The sequence below is a fragment of the Papio anubis genome, unplaced genomic scaffold, assembly GCF_008728515.1.
Source record: "Papio anubis isolate 15944 unplaced genomic scaffold, Panubis1.0 scaffold653, whole genome shotgun sequence".
Classification (NCBI taxonomy): domain Eukaryota; kingdom Metazoa; phylum Chordata; class Mammalia; order Primates; family Cercopithecidae; genus Papio; species Papio anubis.
In genome coordinates this window covers 4069-28309 of record NW_022166756.1, presented here as the reverse complement: position 1 = coordinate 28309, position 24241 = coordinate 4069, and the positions used below count along the sequence as shown (strand labels likewise).

Genomic DNA, 24241 nt, shown 5'->3' with positions numbered 1-24241 from the left:
GAGTCAATTCAACAAGAGAATATATCAGTTGTAAATATATATATATACCCAACACTGGAGCACCAGATACATAAGCCAAATATTGTTAGAGCTAAAGAAACAGACCACAATACAATAATAGGTGGAGACTTCAACACCCTACCTTTAGCATTTAACAGCTCTTTGAGGCAGAAAATTAAACATTGGACTTAATGTACACTATAGACCAAATGGATCTACATGTGCAGAATACTTAAAATTTACAGAATGTTTACAAAATATTTTATCCAACAACTGGGAATACATATTCTTTTCCTCAGCACATGGATCAATCTCGAGGATAGACCATATGTTAGGTCACATAACAAGTCTTAATGCATTCATAAAAAAAAGAACCTGAAGTAATATCAAGCATCTTCTCTGACCACGATGGCATAAAAACTGGAAATTAATAAGAGGAATTTTGGAGACTATACAAACACATGGAAATTAAACAATATGTTCCTCTGAATGACCAGTGGGCCAATGAGAAATTAAGAAGGAAATTGAAAAATTCTTGAAATAATAATGGAAACACAACATACCAAAACTTGTGGGATACAGCAAAAGTTGTACTAATAGGAAAGTTTACAAGCTATAGCACCTACATCCATAAAGAAGAAAAACTTTAAATAAGTAACCTAATGGTACATCTTAAAGAAATAGAAAATCAAGAGCAAACCAAACCCAAAACTAGTAGAAGAAAAGAAATAAAGACCAGAGCAGAGATAAATGAAATTAAAATGAATAAAAAATACAAAAGATCAACAAAACAAGTTGGTTTTTTTGAAAAGATAGACATAATTAACACGCTTTTAACCAAGCTAAGAAAAAAAGATGCAAATAAATGGAATTGGAGATGATAAAGGAGACATTACAACTGATACTGCAGAAATTCAAAGAATCATTAATGGCTACTATGAACAACTACATGCCAATAAATTGTAACATTCAGAAGAAATGAATGAGTTTCTAAACACATACAACCTGCCAAGATTGAACTATGAAGAAATTGAAAACCTGAACAGACCAATAACAAGTAATGAGATCAAAGCCATAACAGAAAGTCTTCCAGCAAAGAAAAGCCCAGAACCAAATGGCTTCACTGCTGAATTCTACCAAACATTTAAGGAAGAACTCATACCAATTCTACTCATACTATTCTGAGAAATAGAGGAGGAAGGAATACTTCCAAACTCATTCTACGAGGCCAGTATTACTGTGATACCAAAACCAAAGACACATCAAAAAATAAAAACTACAGGCTAATATCACTGATGAATATTGATAGAAAAATCCTTAACTAAATACTAGCAAACAGAATTCAACACATTAAAAAGATCATTCATCATGACTAAATGGGATTTATCTCAGGGATGCAAGGATGATTCAACATATGCAAATCAATTAATGTGATACATCATATCAACAGAATGAGGGACAAAAACCATATATGATCATTTCAATTGACACTGAAAAAGCATTTGATAAAATTCAACATTCTTTCATGATAAAAACCTTAAGAAACCTGGATATAGAAGGAACATACCCCAAGATAAAGCCATATACGACAGAGCTTTGGCTAGTATCATACTGAATGGAGAAAAACCGAAATCCTTTCCCCTAATATCTGGAACAAGACAAGGACGCCCACATTCACCACTGTTATTCAACATAATACTGAAAATCCTAGCTAGAGCAATCAGACAAGAGAAAAAAAAGGGCACTTAAATTGTAAATAAATAATTGTTTATGGATAATACCATCTTCTATTTGGAAAAACTTAGACTCTACCAAAAAAGTATTAGAACTGATAAATTCCATAAAGTTTCAAGATACAAAATCAACATACAAAAATCAGTAGTTTTTCTATATGCCAACAGTGAATAATCTGAAAAAGAAATGAAGTGGTCCCATTTAGAATAGCTACAAATAAAATACATAGGAATTAAATTAACCAAAGAAGTGAAAGACCTCTACAAGGAAAACTATAAAACACTCATGAAAGAAATTGAAGAAGAGACCATAAAAAGGAAAGATGTTCCATGTGCATGGATTAGAAGAATCAATATTGTTAAAATATCCATAATATCCAAAGCAATCTACAGAGTCAATGCAATCTCTATCAAAATACCAATGATAATCTTCACATAGCTTTAAGACTATTTCTTTTATTTATGTGTTAACCACAAAAGACTCAGGAGAGCCAAAGTTGTCTTAGGAAAAAAGAACGAAACTGTCGGAATCACATTATCTGACCTCAAATTATACTGCAGAGCTGTAGTAACCAAAATGGCATGATACCGGCATAAATAGAGACACGTAGACCAGTGGAATAGAATAGAGAACCTGGAAATAAATCCGTACATATACAGTGATCTGATTTTTGACAAAGGTGCCAAGAACATTACACTGGGGAAAGGACAATGTAATCTTTTCAAGAAATAGCACTGGGAAAACTGGATATCCATATGCAGAAAAATGAAATTAGACCCCTATCTCTCACCATATATAAAAGTCAAATAAAATTTGATTAAAGACTTAAATCTGACACCTAAAACTATAAAACTACAAGAAAACATTGGGTAAATTCAGGATATTGGAGTGGGTAAATATTCCTTGAGTAATATCCTACAGTGACAGGCAACCAAAGCAAAAATGGATAAATGAGATCACATCAAGTTTTAAAAAAACTTCTGGACAGCAAAGGAAACAACATAGTGAAGACACAACTCACAGAATGGGAGAAAATATTTGCAAACTACCCATTTGACAAGGGATTAATCACCAGAACATATAAGAAACTCAAACAACTCTATAGGAAAAAAAGTCTAATATTACTATTAAAAAATGGACAAAAGATTTGAATAGACATTTCTCAAAAGAAGGCATACAAAGGCAAACAGGTATATGAAATCGTGTTCAACATCATCGATCATCAGAGAAATGCAAGCCAAAACTACAATGAGATATCATCTCACTCCAGTTAAAATGGCTTTTATCCAAAAGACAGGCAGTAACAAATGCTGGTGAGAATGCAGAGAAAAAGAAACCCTTATAAACTATTGGTGGAAATGTCAATCAGTACAAACACTACAGAGGACAGTTTGGAGGTTCCTCAAAAAACTAAAAATACAACTACTATATGATCCAGCAATCACACTGCCAAATATAAACCTAAAAGAAAGGAAATCTCTATATTGAAGAGATATATGCACTCGCATGTTTATTGCTGTTCACAATAGCCAAAACTTTGAAACAACCTATGCATCTATCAACAGATGAATGGATAAACTATGAAACATATCAACAATGGAGTATTATTCAGCCATTAAAAATAATAAAATCCTGTCATTTGCAACAACATGGGCGGAGTTGGAGGTCATTATGTTAAGTGGAATAAGCCAGGCACAGAAAGAGAAACTTTGCATTTTCTCACTTATTTGTGGGAGCTAAAAGTTAAACCCATTGAACTCACGAAGATAGAGAGTAAATGAACGGTTACCAGAGGCTAGGAAGGGTAGTGGATGGGAAGGGGGAGGGAGAGTGCGGATGGTTAATGGGTACAAGAAATAATTAGAATTATTAAGACCTATTTCCTAGCACAAAAGGGTGATTATAGTAAAGAAAAAAAATTGTACATTTTAAAATAACTAAAAGAGCATGATTGCATTCTTTGTAACACAAAGAATAAATGCTTGAGGTGATGGATACTCCATATACTTTGATGTTTTTGTTATTCATTGCATGCCTGTATCAGAATATCTCATTTAAACCATAAATATATACACCTACTATATACCCATAAAAATAAAAACTAAAATGTTAAAAAAAAAAAAAAAGGTTTTAGATCCTTGAGGAATCACCACACTGTCTTCCACAATGGTTGAAATAATTTACATTCCCACTAACAGTGTAAAAGTGTTCCTATTTCTCCACATCCTCTCCAGCACCTGTTGTTTCCTGACTCTTTAATGATCACCATTCTAACTAGCATGAGATGGTTTCTCACTGTGGTTTTGATTTGCATTTCTCTAATGACTAGTAGTGATCTTTTTTTCATGTGTGTTGGCTGCATAAATGTCTTCTTTTGAAAAGTGTCTGTTCATATGCTTCACCCACTTTTTGACGGGGTTGTTTTTCCTTGTAAATTTGTTTAAGTTCCTTGTGGATTCTGGATATTAGCCCTTTGTCAGATGGATAGATTGCAAAAATTTTCTCCCATTCTGTAGGTTGCCTGTTCACTCTGATGGTAGTTTCTTTTGCTGTGCAGAAGTTCTTTAATTAGACCCCATTTGTCAATTTTGGCTTTTGTTGCAATTGCTTTTGGTGTTTCAGTCGTGAAGTCTTTGCCCATGCCTATGTGCTGAATGGTATTGCCTAGGTTTTCTTCTAGGGTTTTATGGTTTTAGGTCTTACAGGGAGGGGGACATCACACACCAGGGCCCATTGTGGGGTGGGGGGCAAGGGAAGGAGATAGCATTAGAAGAAATACCTAATGTAGATGACGCGTTGATGGGTGCAGCTAACCACCATGGCACATGTATACCTATGTAACAAACCTGCACGTTCTGCTCATGTATCCCAGAACTTAAAGTATAATAAAAATAAATATATAAATTAAAATTCAGGCCCATGCTATGGCTGCTGTTCAGTGTGTTCTGGTCCGAGGCCAAATAGTCCAGCAGCTTGAGTTTCATGAATTTCTATTGGAAACTAAAAAGGAATTTCAAAATAATAAAAATTTCATTCTAAATTTAACCTCTTTGTTAAATTTACTGCCTGAAATGGTATTTTCTTATTCTTTATGCAGGACTAAACTCATTGCTTACATCTTGCAGGATTTTGGGGGAGGCATGTTTGCTCTGTTCCTAGTATTTTACCTATTCTTTGTGATCAAAGAAAAACAATAATTTCTTAAGTTAAATACAGCTTTATGAAATAGCAGGGAATAACCGCTGTAGAAGCAGAATGCAAGGGGATCATGTTGTATAGGTGTGATTTTTGGACTTAGGGAAAGAGTTCTTCTTTAATGTATAGATAAGAAATGAAATGGAATAAATATATGTAAAATGAGCCTAATCTCAGAAAAACTGCATCAATTTCATGTTTAAATCAAGTAATAAAGTTTCAAACAATTATGTGAAGAAAGCAACATGTAGAGCATTATTTGTATTACTTATGCTCTTTCTGGTGAGCGATACTAGTCTGTTCTCCAAACTGGCATTAAATGGATCCCTAAGGGAGAATATGGTTTGTATCCCTAGGGTCATTTTGGAAGGATAGACATTTGTCGTACAAAATTGACTCTTCCTGGATTAATCATCCAGAAACTTTACTATGTAGTTATGTTTGATTCTATTAACCTTTAGGATAGTAAAGAACTTCATTTAAAAATTGGTCTTACAAAAATATTTTGGCCCAGCTTCTTATGCTACATGAAGGACACTAAGAGCCACTTCTGCGTGAAGAAGCAGATCAATTCCCAGCAAAGACTGAGTTATAGTGAGACAGAGCAAGAAAACAGGACTCAGAAAGCACACTGCTTTCCAGCCTCTTTTCATTCAGGTCTTCATTCTGGCTTCATTTTGCTTTTTGAAGCAAATTTCCTATGACTTTTTTTTCCCCCAGAACTTCATATGAGTATCTTAGTATAATATATTTATCAAAAATCAAGGGGGATTGGAGGTTATTTATCACACTTCTGCTCCCTTTCATGTGTGTGTCTTCTCTAGCTGATTTTAAAATTGCCAAATGTTTGACTAGATGTTGAGGGGCTATATCCATTCTAGCAAAGCAATTTAATGCAAAATGAAAATTTCAGTCAGACACACGTGTGCAAGCATGCACACATACACACACACACACACACACACAAAATCTTAGTCATTGGATGAGAAAGGTCCTGAGATGTCATCTCTTTCAAAACTTCCCTTGTTCAGGCGAAGAAATGTAAACACAGAAAATTGAAGAGACTTTTCCAAACCAGACATATCTGGTGGTGGAACCAAGTTTCAAAACAAGGTCTTGTACTCCTGATTTTTTTTTTCATCCTCTGTTATTTTTCTTTTTCCTTTTCTTCTTGAGACAGGGTCTCACTCTGTCACCCAGGCTGGAGGGCAGTGGTGCAATTGTAGCTCACTGCAGCCTCAAACTTCCAGGCTCAAGTAATCCTCCACCCTCAGCCTCCTGAGTAGCTGGGGCTTCAGGGGCAAGCCATCATCCCTGGCTAATTTATGATTTTTTTTTTTTTTTTTTTTGTAGAGACAAAGTTTCACCATATTGTCCAGGCTGGTCTTGAACTCCTGAGTTCAAGCAATCCTCCCGCCTCAGACTCCCAAAGTGCTGGGATTACAGGCGTGAGCCACTGTGCCTGACCCCTACTGTTGTTTATCAGTGGTATTTACCTCTATTTGCACTTGTTATAAGATACCTATCAAATATTTCCCAACTTACACATGCGGTTTTTTAAAATGTATTTTAGGATTTTTGTTTCTGTGTTTTTAATTCATGTTTATTATACCTTTTTTTTTTTTTTTTTTTTTGAGATGGAGTTTTGCTCTTGTTGCCCAAGCTGAAGTGCAATGCTGCGATCTCAGATCACTGCAACCTCTGCCTCCTGTGTTCAAGCGATTCTCCTGCCTCAGCCCCCGGAGTAGCTGGGATTACAGGCGCCCGCCACCACACCTGGCTAATTTTTTGTGTTTTTAGTAGAGACGGGGTTTCACCATGTTGGCCAGGGTGCTCTCGAACTCCTGACCTCAGGTGATCTGCCCGCCTCAGCCTCCCAAAGTGCTGAGATTACAGGTGTGAGCCATTGCTCCTTGCCCATGTTTCTAAACTTAGTCTAAGACATATAAATTTAATGAAAGTAAGTGGGTACATAAAGCAAGAGGAAAGGTATGCTTTGCCTTGGCTTTTCCATGCCTTCTAGGTCCCTCACCACTGGCGGAGGTGTACAGAGGCAGGTGACTGCACAGGTAGGATACCATCAGAGTTGAGAAAATAGATGACTCCTCTCCTTCTTTACAGGGGGCTGTAAAGAGGACGAGTGTCTATTATATATTTGAATGATAGCTTTTCTAGCTTTCCCATGGTCCAGCAAATGGTTACAGGGCAGTCAACCTGCTGACCCTTTCATTCAAGTGGTCCTGAAACTGAGTTTGTGCCTGGGTGCTCTTAAACAACTTTATTTCCAGTTTTCTCATGTGTCAGAAAGTAGACCCCCTATTGGCTGCCCCTTGACTGTGGTTTAATCTCTATTTACATGGTTCCAACATCAAATTTCGTCTAAGGACTACAATAATAAATCTCAGTTCCTCAACTTACAAGCAGCATGTAATGTAAAAGGCAGCGGGACGAATCTGTAGATTATTCACCATATGTGCATATTGCTATTAGTCTTTGAGATGTAAAAAGAAAAAATATTTTTCATGATCTTTTAACATCTGTACTATGTGGCAAATTTAGATGCTTTTTATATATTTTTCCAATTTCCAACAAGTGATATGTGTATATGTATTTACATATAACATATATATTTCTGTTCACACATGAAACATTTATGGTTATATGCAAGCATATTATGACTACTTCTATATAACATGAAACATATGGATAAGAAATTCTCAAGTCAACCAAATGTCCAAATAGTTTGTTCAAACTCAGTATCTCACTTCTCAGAAGCATCTGAAAGCCAAGCATCAGAATCTATTTTTATGTGGATGTTTTATATAGACTTAGCCATGCTTTATTTTACAGAAAGAGTTCAAATAACTAAAAGCAAGTTCAAGTTCCTACAGCCTAATGCAATATTTCTTACTTTTTGTGACCTATGGAAATATCTTTTATAGCTCTAACAAACTGGGCCATGGCCAGAACTTTAGGCTTCTCTTTCCTTATGGTGGCAAATCAATACTAAACGTTACAAAGCTGGAGAGTTAGAATTAACATGATTCAGTCATACTGTGGGTTTTCCAGGAACTGCCAGAATTTATATGGAAGTCCAGTTAATCAACATTTTTGAAATGCTACAGCAAGTTCTCACCCAACTTCTGAATTTCTCTTTCTCTTCAGGTGTATTTTAAGCAGTGATTAGTAATCAAAAATTCCAGTTGGGCAAATATTTATTGGACTCAGGGCAAAGCACACTGCTGGAGATTAGGGATCTATAGACGAACAGAGCTCTTAATTTAGCAGATGACTCAGTGGAGTATGTAACGAAATTACAAGTCAGTGCGGTAAGAGACTTAAGCAAATTCCGAAGGCAAGCTGAGAAGAAGGAATTCATTCTGGCTTGAGGCATTAGGAAAAGTTTCATGGAGGTAACAGAGGCCTTTGTGCTCCTCCTTGGAATAGGGAAAACAAACATCCTGGGTGACCAGGGATAGTCCCAGTTTACACTGTTATCCAGGTATAATTAATTTTTTTTTAAGACAGGGTCTTGCTCTGTCACCCAGGCTGGAGTGCAGAGCCATGAACATGGCTCACTGTATCTTCAACCTCCTAGGCTCAAGGGATCCTCCTGCCTCAGCCTTCTGAGTAGCTGGGATTACAGGCACATGCCACCATGCCCAGCTAATGGTGTGTGTGTGTGTGTGTGTGTGTGTTTGTAGAGATGGGTCTTGCTATGTTGCTCAGTCTGGTCTTGAACTCCTGGTCTCAAGCAATCCTCTTACCTTGGCCTCCCAAACTGTTGGGATTACAGACGTGAGCTACAGTGCCCGGCCAGGTGTATCGTTTAATACTGCCCTTTTACTCTCAAAGGTTTTCTTTGGCCAATAAAATCTACGATCACTCCAGCATTAAGGTGTACATAACATGTTGGCAGGGAGAAGGGGAGAGAATTTGAATTGGACCAATGAGCAAACACAAAAGGCATGGAAGACTCAAACCTCTTGGTGTAGCTGGAGTAAAAACTGCATGAATCTTGTGTGCACAACAGAGGGAATTTTTTTCTTTTCTATTGCTGATTGAACTGAAATGGGAGTATGTTCTACAAGAACTGGCATGAACCTTCTATTTGCATATTTAAGTTATTTTTCTTTCTAGGAATGTGACTGTTGTGCAGCACAGGCCTCTTCCTATATTTATCCCTTATTTTCCATGTTCATTTGATCAGACAGTTTTATTTCTGGCAGTTTTCACATCACAGGCAAAGAGAGGGAAATTAAAAATCAATTCATACATTTCATTATCTGCCTTCTAGCCAGTTAACGCTGAATTAGAATACACAAGATGCTTGAACTTTGCCCTTGTACTTTCTAAGAATCAAAATGTTTAAAGAGAAAACAATTCAAATTAGAAAGATTTGATTGCTGTCTTTACAACTATTCAGGAAGAAAAGATGGGATATGCTGATACAAGAAAATCTTAACTAACTTGCACTGTTTTAGGACACCAGATTTACATTATTAATTTTTATGTGATAAAGTCTATTTCTGATTTCCCTTAGGATTTTTTTTTTTTTTTAGCAGAAAGAGTCTAAATTTAGAACAAAGAAACAACAAACAATGTATATGAAAAATAATATAGTCAGGCAGGTCAACTAGGCAAGTCCAGCAATAACTGAAAATTTTGTAAGTGGCAATGGTGTGAGCAGATGGGAAAAGGTAGTTGCTATGCTTCATCCAAAGAAGGGTGCAGGGATGAGGTGGGGACCAGCCTCCCTCCCCTTCCCTCTTGTTAGGCTTGGTTGTCTTTCTAGAGTGCTTCTGAGCTGGTAGAAACTTCAGTACACACACTGCAACATGCCCCAGATGCCTTCTTTCCCAGGCCAGGTTAGTACCAAGTTTTCCCATGGCAGGAACCTGGGATCCTGTTTTTCAGCTTTTCTCATGAACAGATGATATGAGGTCTACCAGTCTTCAGAAAGGGCTTTCAAGGCTTTTGAAATTAGCCAAAATGTCAACAAACTTAGAAAAAAAATTATATTTGACAGTTATCTAAGTAACCTGATTTTTCCCATTTCACATGAGTATAATAAAATAGTAAACCCAATTGGAGATGTGATTTTGATGAAATAAACACGAATCTTTCCATCTCCTTTTTAGACTCTCATCTTCTCTCATCATGACTCTCACTAATCTTTTTAGCTTCCTCTAGTCTCTTCACGTTTCAGTCCATTTCAGGGCTGCTTCCAAGATGATCTAATTTTTGACTTCATTATGCCACTTTTAAAAGCTTCCCTATAGCTTCCAGTGCTCCAGGATGAAGCTGCTGTTAACTTGAAGCGTGGTGTGTAAGTCTGTGCTCAGTTCCTTCTCCAGCCTTACAACAGTTTCCCTTTGATACCTGTTTGTTGCCTTTGCAGAATTTCAGCCTGGTGAACCTGAACTCTCTAGGGAGACTTCTCTGACCTTAGTTATGCTCATCTGCCTATTATTATACCAGTGACTGGATACTCTCATGGGCCTGAGTGTTCCTGAAGGGGGGTTATCTTTGTATCATCACTTCTTAGCAGATTTCCTGGTACTGTGTGTGGAGTAAACACGCAAACAAAAAAGGTAGCTGAGTTAGTTCCCATTCGGGAATAGCCGTCTTAAATCAAAACCACGAATAGGTTTGCTTGCTTCCCAAATGATTACCTGTGTGTTTGAGGCCACATTTGACTAATCACATATTCCTACAGATTGGCAACATGAGGCTGTATGTGCACAAGGATACCGAGCCAAACAAATATATGGAATTTCCTTTAAAGTTAGACTAAATAAATTCAGTTTTCTATACATGAACACACAAATCCCCACAAATCACTTTCATATAAATATGTTTTATTGCAGAGAAGTTATAATTATTTACATGCTGCAACATGTCACAACATAAATTTACCAAATATTTCATGGTGGGATGCTGTAGGTTTCAGATAATAGTTTTAGGAGAACCACAGATTAAGTGAAGAGACTTACAGCTTTATTGACTCTACGACTCTCAGTTGCTAAATGCTAGACGTCAAAAGGCAGTGTTTTTTCAGTCCTACCTGTCATAACTTGCATGCAGAAACCTAGGAAGCAAATACAAGAGAACTGTCGAGTTTCAAATCCATATTGCCACCAAAGTTTACAATGGGTTGAGTTATACTTCATGTCGTAAAGCATTTAATTCTTGCATAAAATATACAATTCTATTAAGATTGGTATAAATCTACGTATTTATAAACCCTGGCTTAAAAACAAGGACAGGATGCAGCCTGCACATGCATTGAGAAGGACAACCTAGCAAATGTTTGCGACCTTAAAAGTGTTTATTCACTTTCTGTGGTTATCAATCTGGAACAATAACCTCCCGACTTGTAAATTTCAACTTTTCTTGTTGATAATGGCAATGAAACTCTCAGAAAGACTCTAGGCACTCTCACTGATTTATGCTGGTGGAGAATAATCTATGAACTATAGAATGTCGCTAAGGTATAATTTGGCAAGTCTTTTTAAGTCACATCTCTAGCAGGATCAATCCTGAAGTGCAATAGAAAGTCACTGATGCTTGACCGCATATTTCTCAAGAAATGAATCAAGTGCTAACAAATTTCGGACATAAATGAAACAAGTATGTGGGTCTAGGAACTTCCAACCCAATTCACAAAGATTCCTTAAAGGAGGTCACCAAGCATATAGGCCCTTCATTGAAAAGGAAGAGATCAAAGAAATAAATGGTGTAAAGACACAAAAATAGAATTTCTATATCTTTTCAAACTGACCCCACCAACCTGAGTAATGCATAAAGCCAGCAAATGGGTGAGGAAGATTTGTGCACAGCTTTGCAAAACAGTGAAGTGCTTGCTTACTCCTGAATAAAAAAATCACTGAGAAAAATTTAACGATGAATATGGAGAATTCTGTTTTTACCTTCCACTGAAAATAATACTAAGAACAGCCCTATATCCACCCTCTGATTCTGTTTCTCCATCTTTTATCACCCTAGCATGTCCTCCTTGCTGCTTGTGACATAAACAAATAGTTATTTGTGCTGGGAGTGTCCTGGCCAAATAAGCAGTTGATACTTCGGTGTTTACAGGGAGAAAAAGGGAAGTCTCAGTTCTATTTCTGAGTGATTCTTTGAGACCGAGCTTTGGAATCTCATTGTATGATCATATCGGTAGGGCTAAGACGGCAGCTTAGGATTCCCATGCCAAGAGATCAGTGTGGAATGCAATAAGCTTTATAAAATATGCTTTGGGGGCTGCTTTGCCTTGCAAATAGACCTTACATGTTACATTTTGAGCAAGTGGCTCACAATGGCAATTTGCAGGACTTAGACATTTTCCAGTGCTTGGGAGAATTAAGATTCCATACCACCTTATAGGCTTTGAATAAGTAAGGTTATAAAACCTCTTTGGGATTTGAGCCCAGCAAATTCTACCTCTAGCTGAAGCAATGAATAAGAGTTTACGAGAATAAATAGTTTAAGGTATTTTAAAATACTGTATTTCCAGTGCACATAATAAAAATATATCCATACAACGATCTTGATGCTACCATAATTTTTTGCTTTAAAAAAATAATCCCTTGAAAGTGCTATCAGGAGCTACCTGTGTTTTTTTGAAAGGCAAACTTCCCGGGTCTGTAGTACTGCTATACTTCTCATGTCATCCCTAGAGTCTTCCCTTTCCAAAGGTAATAATAATGCACAGTATATTTTTCTCACTCTTAGCTTCTTCCTTAGGAAATGCTAAGTATGAAATACTGGAAGAGTTAAAAGGGACAATTAATTGGAATGAAGGTGTTATCTATCTCTGACTTTGAATAAACAATGGATAAGTTGTCCTTAACTTATTGAGACATATGACTAAGTAGGACCACTTGATCTCCAATATTAATAAAGCTTCTGAGTCCTAACAAGAAATGCAAAACAAGTAACTCAACTTGTATAAAAAACCCTGATTAAGACAGTATAACAAACCATGATGTGAAATAATAGAGTCAAATTTAAAGTCACAATATATAAACCACAGCCAAAACTGAAAGTTTTTATAGTAACAGTGATGGCTTCCGAAGCCAGAGAAAGCTTACTGTACTTCAAGAATCAACTAAAGTTGATAGATAGCAGGTATTCTGTAAGGTGCAATAACAATTGAGTAGCTGCAGATTGCATAAATGTGTTGTGTCACATAATACCAAAGTTATTTGCAAAAATTATACAATCTGGAATGCTTGAATATGAGACACAACAATGTACTGAAACATACATTGATAAGAAAATGAAAGCAATCATTAATATAAAAGAGATTTTTGGGATGCATTAAATTAGCAGTGCTATCAAGGTTTAAATAGGTAAAGTAAGTTCTTCTCGGTCAGCTACTTAGAATTTCAGTTATATACGTTTATACCTTTTCCTTCTTTGCAAATCTGGTACGTCTTCTGTGCCTCCTGGTTTACCTGGCCTAGGATCTTCAAAGTCCCATGGGTATATATTGATCAGGGCAGACATCGTGGGCTATTTTCCTTAAACATGCTGAAATGGAAAGATTTTCCTAGTGTTACCAGGGGAAGGACTTTCTTGACCGAAGTCTGACTTCATTATGACATTGTTGCTCTTGCCCCCCAGGTCCTCTTCTACCCATACTTCTGACTTCACCTCACCATCCGTCATGTTTTCCTCGATTGACAAATCCTTCTTGGGAATTTTTGATTCTTATATCTTCTGTCTTTATCCAATCCGGGGTTCCCTCCTTTTCCTCTTCTTCCTGGGGATGCTACACTTTAAAAGTATCCCAGACCTCTTCTTTCCGAGGCCCTGCTATCTTACTTGCACTTAGAGCAGAAGAAGCAGGTAAAGCTACACTTCTTCCAGCATTTGGTTGAGCTGGGGTCTCAAACTCCCAAGGGCACACCTCTGCTCGTGACATTAAAGGTTGCTGGAAGTTATTACTTGAGTTATAGGAGCCACGCACATTCTCCTCAGAAGATGTCTTTTTTTCCTGGTGTCCTATTTGGTTGAGATTTTCATTCTCTGTTTTTGATGCTACAGCTTTGGGGGGCAGTTCTTCACTCTGCCCAGCACACACTTTGGCTGCATGAGGCTGACCTCCATTCTCCTCTTTTGCCCTCTCTGGGAGAACTGGAGTCTTGGAAATGAAATGCTTCTCATCTTCCAAAATGGACTGGCTTTGGCTCCCCCAAAGGCATACTTCAGCCTTATCTGTGCGCTTCTGATTGGATTGCTGACAAACTTCAGCTGCCTTAGGCTTGTGGTGAGATTTCTCCTTTAAGGAAAAAGTGGGTTTTTTCTCCATTTCAGAAGCCACAATAGATACATGCTTTTGAACTTTTGATTCTGAAGGCACAGGACCAGGGGTCAGGTCATAAACCTCCCAAGGACACACCTCCCCAATGTCAAAGTTGTCCTTCATCTGGGTGGCGCCTGGGTTCAGGTCAGAATTGGCAGTGGTGGGGTTGACCCTTTGTTGTTTCATAATCCCAGATTTCTGAGGCTTTCTTGGCTCCTCCGCAAGATTTGAGTTTTGGGGGGTAGGATCTTTAGTCTCTGTGTTATCAGAATTTGAGTGATTTCTGTTTGTCTCTTTATCTTTTGGCAGAGGTTTCTGGGATTTAGCACTTTCTTCCACGCCTGCTGTTTGGGTTTTCCCAGCTAATCCAAGAGTCTTCTCCTTGGCACTTGCTATGACACTGAGAGACTTCTGTAACACTGACGTTCGTGGGTGTCCAGGCTTCTTCTCTGAGCTGAGGTTGTGAGCGCTTGCTGACTTGCACACCAACGGCACCGACTCCGTGGACTCAGCCTCGCTGTCTTCTTTTAGTTTTTGTGTCAGTTTCCTACTCGACAGGGATTCCAGTGTGGAATTTTCTGTCACTTCCTCCTCTTGGCTTTCTGTGGGTAGGCTACTGGACTCTTCCGTTTGGTCTCTCACATGGTCATAAGTGCTGTGCGATTTCTTGAGTGAGAAGACTCGGTTTTTCAGGTTCTCCTCCTTGGATTTCCCTGTGTTCCCTGAAGACTCTGGGGGGTTCTTCCTGATGAGGGCAGTGCCTTTGGCTGTGCCATGGTCGGTGCCCTCCTTGTCCTCTTTAGAGCACTGCCGGCTGACTGTCTCTGGGATCTCGGTAATGCGTCTCATGATGGAACGACCTAGGCCCTTCTTTGAGCACCGCTTTTTCTGGAGGTGAGGGTTGTTTGTAATCATCTTCTTTCTTTTATATATTTCCAGTTGGGCATAGAGTTTTTTCAGCTCATCCTGCCAGAACAAAAGCAAATTCAAAGAAGTGTAGAATTTAGTGTTTCGCCATAGAAGATCACTACATGGCACTAGAATTCAGTAAACTTGGGCTCTTTAGGGCAACTGCTCTACAGCTTTCTCTGGCATATGTACTTGTCGATTTTCTCCCCATTTATACTTTCTGATTCTTTTGTGTTTTGTTTCACATAAAGCGTGGACCTTAAGACATGAACTCATGTATTCTAACCTTGCATTAAGGAGCAAGCACTTTGCACATTCAAGTTGTGTGGACCAGACTGAGCCTGGACCAGCACAAAACACAGCATGTTGTTTATAGGTGAACCATATCCCTGAGTAGTATTGGAAGCATCATGTAGCCATTGATAAAGTTACATGTGATGTTAGATTAGGCTTAGAGGGTAACAGTCCTTTGACTGCTAAAAACATCTGCTTCCTTCAGACGCTGATATGTTGTCGTAGATTATTTTAAATAATCCAGGCTCTCCTCTCTGCTCCACAGATCTATCCTACCTTTCCCTAAGCAAGATGTCATAAACATGTATTATGGAACATGTCTAATCAGTTCATCACTATGAATACCAATAAGTCAGTTAAGACTCCTGAGGTTGACCAGGCTACTTATAAAAGCTGAAATGGCCTGTGCATTCTAATTTATACTATGGTTCATATATTTCAGAACTGGATTAACTCTGCATTTGACATCTTCAGTTCATACCCAAACACATTCCCTCTTTCTGAGACATACATGCACAAACATGAATGCACATGCATGCACACACCCCCCACCAACCCACAGATGCCTGTCTGTATAAATAAGGCTAATCTGAAATAGGAAGAAAGATAGAGTACTGGCATTACCCGAATGTCCTCTGGATCCAAGCTGTGCTCACTCCAGGCTGAATTGATACTGCTGTTCAGGTAGGATCCAGATCGGCCCATGTCTAGCTCATCCTCATATGCTTCTGTAGCAATATCATCTCGAGGGTTATTGCTTGAATGTGAAAACTGAAACAGAAATTCAGTATGAGCTGTAGAACCTAGCTCACTGTAAGACATTGCATATATATATATGCATGCAGCAGTCTCAAACTCCTGGGCTGAAGCCATCCTCCTGCTCCAACCTCCCTGGTAAACTGAATCTTTACTCTTCTACATTTGTTTGTGAGACCCACAGATGCCATGAACTAAAGGCCACAAATCATGAGTTCCTGCCCTCCAAAATATCATATGCCACTGGTTACACCACCTGGAGGTCATTTATAAAAATGAAATTGTTTTTTCTTGTTTTCAAAGTCTTGGAGACAATTATGGGTTTAAGAAATAATGTCATTTGTCATATATTGTCCATTTCCTGCTTTATTATTTTTCCTTGGCACTTATCTCTATCTAAAATACTGTTTTAAATACCTTATTTGTCTGTCCCCCCCTCCCCCTCTCCCCTTCTCCAGAATATAAGTACCGTGAGAATACAGGTTTTTATCTGTTCATTTCTCTTATTCTAAGGATATATAACAATGCCTAGCAATGCCCCTGTATAATATTTTAACATTCTTTTTATTGAGATAAAATTCACATACATACTACAAAAATTATAACTTTAAAGTGTACATGTCAGTTCTTGTTGTTACATTCATGAGGTTGTGCAACCATCACCATTATTTAATTCCAGAATAGTTTTGGAATATTCATCTCAAAAAGAAACCTTGAATCCATTAAGCAATCACTTCTATTCATCCTTCCCCCAGCCTGTGACAAACACTAATCTACTTTCTGTTTCTATAGATCTGCCCATTCTGGACATTTCACATAAATGGAATCATGCAATGTGTGGCATTTTGTCTCTGGCTTTTTCACTTCTTATTGTTGTAACATGTGCCAGAACTTCATTCCTTTTTACTGACAAATAATATTCCATCATATGGATATACCACATGTTGTTTATACATTTATCAGTCGGTAAACATTTGGGTTGTTCCTACTTTTTGTGTATTATGAATAACACTGCTATGAACATTCATGTACAAGTGTTTTGTATGAATAGATGTTTTCATTCCTCTTTGGAACTCAGTAACAATTTATTAAATAATCTCAGTATACCTCCATCCATCTAAAAAAAAGTGTAATCGTATTATGCAAAGTATTAAAATAGTTAAGATAATCTATACAAATACTTGTGTCTAGTTGATGTAATTCAAGTATAGGTATCTTGTTCTGTTTTTACAATGGTTTAGCCTTTTCAATCAGGCTGAATCTCAATGCTTTGGTTAACTGCGAGAGTTGAGGAAAAGCCTGGAATGAAAGATGAGAAATCACAATTCTGGTTTCAGTTGTGCTAACACTGTATTTTGTGGCACTGAAAAGATACACAGTGTTCTACTATTGTGTTTATGTATAAAAGAGGAAAATAATAACAATGCTATAATTCGTATAATACATTCCCCCCACAGAAAAAAACTCCAATATCATTTTATTTTATTCCAGGAAGCCTTACTATTACATCATAAAAAAAAAAAATCAAAAGTCCTGGCTACTGTCATAACACACAGCCAGTTTCTGGGAGAGCCATGAGTCCAGAATCCCTGCATTCTGAGTCCTGGCTCATTTTTCCTCATTTCATGGTGCTGCCTAGATAAGTCTGTCAGTGTCTATCATTAAGGAGATTCCTCTATATATAATAATTTATTTCCATATACATAAAAAATTATTTGAATGTTTCAAACACAAGATTTCTCTGGATATGAATCCAAACAAGAGGATTCTTAGAATAGGAGGGTTCTTTTAAAAAATGATCTTGATGTTACAGCTAGAATGAGCCCATAATAATTAAAACATATTAGACATCAATATATTTGGAAAAAGACTCAAACAGATGATGGGTTTTTGTACAAACAAAGGCATTTAAAAAGTAAGAAGTTTCCAAAATTCGAAAAGAAAACAGACAGCCAGTTTCCTGAGGAGGGAGATTTAAAACTGTTTTAAATGTTAAGCAAATTTCCATACCTCCCTTTGCCTACAGGATAAACAACTCCATGTTCATTTAAAATAAGTTTTGCAAAAAAAAAAAAAAAAAAGTAATATCAGAAGAATACCTTTGGAATCAAAAGCAACCCGATGGTGACTGTCACAGTCAAATGAGTATGTGCAAAATACAGCATCAACATCCAATCAGACTGAAGTCTCGAGGCAAGAACAAATCTGAAATGAGAATTCATTGAGTTTAACAATCCAAGATTAAGATTCTACTTAAAACACTAGGATTACTTGGAAACTCTTTTTTCCTCATTGTATTAAAAAAAGAAAGAGGAAATTGTATTACTGTTTCTATGGCATATATTTTCATCTCAGAAGAATAAGGTCTAAGCTTAATTTGATGCATAAGATATGAACCCTTTATTATTTATGATTTTAGATTAACAACAGTAAGAAAGGCAGCATAATTCCCAAGATTATTATTTTGTATGCAAAGTGGCCTCTGAAAATCAAAGTGGAAATATATGTAAATTCAAAAGAGGAGTAGACTACAAACTTATAATACAAATTTGCAGAGTTATGAGTTCTAATGTTCTTAGAACTCATAATTTGCCTACAATACATCAATGTTTAAAAAGAGTTATAATTAAGAAAAAAGGTGGACAATTATCTTTGTGACTAATCCAACGATTCAAATGATAAAACAATGAATAAAACCACTTAATGAAACATACTAATGGTTTGTAAAATGTACCCTTTAAAATAAATTGTTCCAAATTATCAAACTGTCTAAAATTTAAAATGCAGTATTTAAAAATCTTATCTTACTGAGAAATTTATAAAGTTGTGTTCCAGTATGCCTCTGCAAGAAAAATGGTGAGAAATTCAGTACTAAGGTTTACTCTAGTAATTTGGGAATATTTTCATAGATTAATAGGTGTATGTACACAGTTCATGTTTTAAGGATTCACCCTTACGCAGAAACCAGGGGTTGCTTTTATAAAGGTCTTATCCATTCTTTATCCATGAAGGCAAAATATGACATTTTGCCACTTGAAATCAGAGAATTACAATTTTGTTTTACATCATCAAATTTGCAAAGTTAACATCCTAAGAAAATGCCCATATTATAATCACAAAACAAACATATTAATGGCTAAAATGGGAAGAAACTAACTTTTATATCTTCATTCTACCATATTAATGACAAATTTACTAAGTAAATTATCATTAATGTTTAAAATTGTCATCAAGAGGATTTCTTTCTCATTTTCACCTCCATGCTGCTCCCTTAAGGATATCAAGCTAAAATGGAAGCTCAGGAGTTACCCAAAATGGAGAATTGTTTTCCCTTGTGTCTAGAGATGCAAACCAAATAGGCTTGTAACATACATAAAGTATAGGGCACTCATCACAATAGCTCACATTTCATTAAATAGGGATAGGGCTTTCTGGCTAACCATCTTCTCTAACTTCTTTGTGAGAAAAGTGTGACCTTACACATACCTTGAATATGACTGCAAAACTGAACCAGTTTTGACAAAAGTTTCTGAAAAGACTTTTGACACAGTCTGTTTTCCTGGGTCAGGTTTTTTTTTGTTTTGTTTTTTGTTTTAAGCATTGAAATACGATCATTATACTCAGTAATAAGTAACAGTCGCTGAGGCATATAAGGGATATAACACTCTGGAAAAATAATGCAAATACAGTCTGTTGGGGGTCATTCCAGTATTGGAGCAGAAAGTTACATTAAAGGAGACATTCATAAAAGGATCCTCATGTACTGAGAATTCCATCTTAAATGCAAACCAAATACACTTTAAGCTAGCATGACAATATCTAGAAGGACAAATGCTTGCACATAATTTAAAATACTGAACCTTCAAAAAACCACCAACTGTTAAATATACAGACATCACTCCCAAATTAATCAGTTTTAAATTACTGCCATGTTTTTAAGGTTGTAATTCTGACTAGAAATATTTTGAGAAAAACTGGGTTTTGCGGTAATTTTAAAGCTTTATTTTTTCAAGAGTATTTCATCTTTTAAAAAATAGGTCTAAAAGCCAGGAGCATAAAATATTTGAAAATTGAGGTTAAAAATAAACACACTTTTAAAAGTCTTGTACTTTCTCACAGGTTTGCTTTATGCTTAGCACTAAAAATAATAAGGGATTATAACAGGCTAGGTAAAGCGCCTCTGCGTTATTTATCCTTTTAGACTTAATTCTTTGTTATTAGTCTATTTTTGTGCAATTTGACAATTTGGTATGAATGAAGGTAAATCTATATATAATGTGTGGTCATAGTTTTTAACTTATATATGTGTATATACATATATACATACGAACAATTTTATATTTTAAGCATATAAGAAAGAACACATGCTATATTGATAGAGAATATATTTTTCAATGTTGGAAGTCTTATATTATTCCATTCAAGAAAAAAATTACCAAGATGGATATAGCTGATTTAAATTATTATGTTATTGCTGCTTATTCTTGGACTTTAAAAATATTTGAACCATCACATATATAAATTCAGTCCATATGTAAATAAGACATTGTACATACTTGATTTATTATTGCCTGTTACTTTTTCCCTATCAATTCCCTCAAAATCAGGGTTATGCAGATTTACTGTGTTAAACTATAATTCCATTCCTTCATCCTTTAGAGACATATAAATTACATTTCTGAGAGTAGCTAATATATGCTATGATTCTTTATAGTCAATGTACCACAGTCTGATCCAATCTAGTCTAGGCAGAAAGATATAGTAGGTCAAATTTGGAACTTAAAACATAGGGCTTCTTCAGGTTTATTTAAGCTTGCTAAAAAATCAAAGCCTATCAAGCTAGTTACTGCTACCATTGGAAGTTCTCACTTTTCAAAAATAACAAGGGTCCACACAGTTGTCTGTAAGAAAATTGATCTTGCAAGTACGTCATGTCTACTCAACACCAAATTTACTAGGTTCAACATGGAGCATTCAATCAGAGCATGTGTCTGTAAGAACCAAGCTCATGTTCATGTGATTCCGGCTGGGCCAGTGGGTTGCTTAGGGCTCTGTAGGAAAGATTTAAAGCAAAGTAGTAAAGCTGTTTTCAATCAGTATTTAACATGTACTTCCTGTCACCTTGAATCAGTAGTAAAACAGTATTTTCTGAAGTGGGGATGCTGTTATCAAATGTCAAGTGAGGTTTAGGGGGATTCCATGGTCAATTAAGTTTGCAAAATGCTAGTTAAATAGGTTTTCTTGCAGCAGGACTTCTCAGCATGCTAACTTGCATAGTGACACTGAAAAGGAGACTATAAAGTGCAATGTATCATAAATATGCAAACACACATAAACATCTAAAAGTGATATACTAAGATGTCAACAGTGATTATCTTTGGGTAGTGTGATTGGGGAGTTTACTTTTTTCTTTATCGTTTTACGATTTTTCTTTAACAAACATCTGTTTTTTTTCTGAGATGGAGTCTTGCTCTGTCACCCATGCTGGAGTGCAGTGGCACAATCTCCACTCACCACAACCTCCGCCTCCTGGGTTCACGCCATTCTCCTGCCTCAGCCTCCCAAGTAGCTGAGACTACCAGCGCCCGCCACCACGCCCGGCTAATTTTTTGTATTTTTAGTAGAGACAGGGTTTCACCATGTTAGCCAGGATGGTCTTGATTTCCTGACCTCGTGATCCACCCACCTCAGCCTCCCAAAGTGCTGGGATTACAGGCGTGAGCCACTGTGCTCAGCCTAAACTTTTAAAAGATTCATTTAAGGATAGTTTACCATGCCTACTCCTGAAAGAACCTGGGTCAGTTTAGAGTTTGACATCTATTGAGAAAAGAAATTTAATGATGAGAACTGAACAGAGTCAGCTTTAAGGAATAAAAGGATATTTAGATATTAAACCTGTAAACAGATTTAAGTACTTGGACAATTTCTTTCTTAAAAAATCCAGCAGTTTATTAAAAGGCTGGTGGACAACCTTCTGCACTACATAAGCACACTTTGACCATAGAAGACATTTAAACTCATCTCTGAGAAGCCGCCTTACTGGTTTATAACTCTTTAGTTGATTTGTTAACATTTAACTTGTAACTGGTTGCAGAAAAGCATGTTTGTTGTATCATGAAATACTCTGCAAATAAGCAAAAAAGTAGCTTTTCTTGGAAGAAAGTCTGGGGAAAATGGCAAGGCTGATTGAGCTCTGGCATCAGGAGGAGACGTTCTATGGCACTCAAGATACTGTCGACTGAGGGCATCCTCTCTTAGGTCCTGAAACTCCAGTATGAGTAGCTGAAAAACCATTTCTTACTTTGCTTATTTAAAATCTTATATTTCCATTGTTATCTTTCCTTCCTTTTCTAACGTCTTTCTTTCTCCTCTCTCTTGAGAGAGAGGGCAAGACAAAGCAAAGAGGCCAGTTCTCTAGATTCCTGGCCTCTTGATGGAGTTTCCAGTGTTGTCAGACCATAGATACCTCCTTTTCTTATTTAAGAGTTTTAAAAGTGTAGGCAGTAACTGTGGTCCACTGCTGTCTGGCAATGTCTCTTTCTAATGATGCAAGACCGCATCTTCTGATTGTTGACTAAACTCAGAGAGGATAGGCATCCTACAGAACTCCCCCAGGCCCACAGCCTCCTCCTCCTACCCCCTCTTCCATTCTCACTGATCTCCAGGGGAGTCTGAAGGCCAAAAATGGAACAGAAACCAAAGAAAGGGGATTTGTCTCTGAGTCCAGAGACAAATATTCAACATTTCTAATTTTCTTAAGTGTGTCCTGACTTTCCATATCTGTCAAGCAATTGAATGACATCTTTTTGTTGCTTTTTAAATGACAGAATTCCTTCTTAAAGTTCTGCCCTGAGAGTTTCATTTCATTTTCAAATATGAATCAGGGACACATTTTCAGAAGATAAGTCATATATGTTTCATTTTGTTCACTTCATGATAAGCCACTGTCTTCCTCCTCTGTTCTCGTCTGCTGAAGAGAAACCTGGGATGATCACAAAATAGAGGACCAAGCTATACATTCTTATCCCAGAAATTCATTACTAGAATGTGTGACAGTGACAGAGCCCATTGCACATGATAATCTAGTCATCAGATTGAAGTAGTTTTTGTGTTTTGAATTCCACAGAATTCATACATATAAGTTGTCTATATGAATACTGAGATTTTGAAAATATAAACCAGCCCATTAAACACGAATGAAAACATAGATGAGTTAACTGCATCTGCTTTACAATGTATGCACATACTGCATTATATCTTCATAACGAAAAGTGCTACATATTATAAACAATACTCCATTATACTTCCATAAGTGGCTTAAGATAGTACAATAACATTGAGTTAACCTTCAAAATAGAAGGCAATAAACAACACAGCAGAAGGAACTAACAACAGCTTTAAAAACAAACTATTCATTTTCCATATCTATAAATTAGTCAACTTATAAAATGCTATCTTTCCTAAGTCTTTCTATTGTGCATCTTATCTAATTTTGCTATTTAAAATGCAACATATCAGAAAAATAAAAGGTATTTACTAGCTCTACAGATCACTTGCCTAATTGTATGGAATATAGCAGAGATGATGAGCTCATTGTGAACTGCAACAGCCATATAGCGGGGCTCATGGAATGCCGATGGGACTGTCCGCACTGCATAGCAGAGATAAACACCCCACAAGAGGAATAGAAATTCAGCTGTGAAAATAACAAACAAACAATTTTCATCAGTTTTACAGGTGAAGAAAAAATAAAATTATAATTCTTTAGCATGCATTTTGTCTATTATTAAACGTAAGTTTTTTAGAAATAGATGGGTTAGAAAGTCTTATTCACATATAAATATAAATGCCATATATTTTTAAATATTCAGTTTATTGAATATTTTTCAAAGGTACATTTTGTTGTTATTGCATTTCATTTAAATGTATACTTTGTTGTAATAGCATTCAGAATCTTCTAATTTTTTGCTAATACCTTGCTTTTTCCTAAAACCATTATAAAATAGATTTTCATATCCCCAGCCTAAGTTTAGGATGCTC

The 24241-nt window shown here is 36.6% G+C and overlaps 1 protein-coding gene across 1 annotated transcript; it reads right to left on the bottom strand.

Annotated features, from left to right (window-relative positions):
* Positions 1-10769: 10769 nt before the first annotated feature.
* Positions 10770-23955, bottom strand: LOC116273405 (probable G-protein coupled receptor 158; the record flags this gene model as incomplete). Its single annotated transcript, XM_031662442.1, has 4 exons — positions 10770-15208; positions 16070-16216; positions 18301-18406; positions 23759-23955. Coding segments are annotated over 4 exons (1950 nt in total), but the record flags the coding sequence as incomplete, so codon positions are not given.
* Positions 23956-24241: the final 286 nt, after the last annotated feature.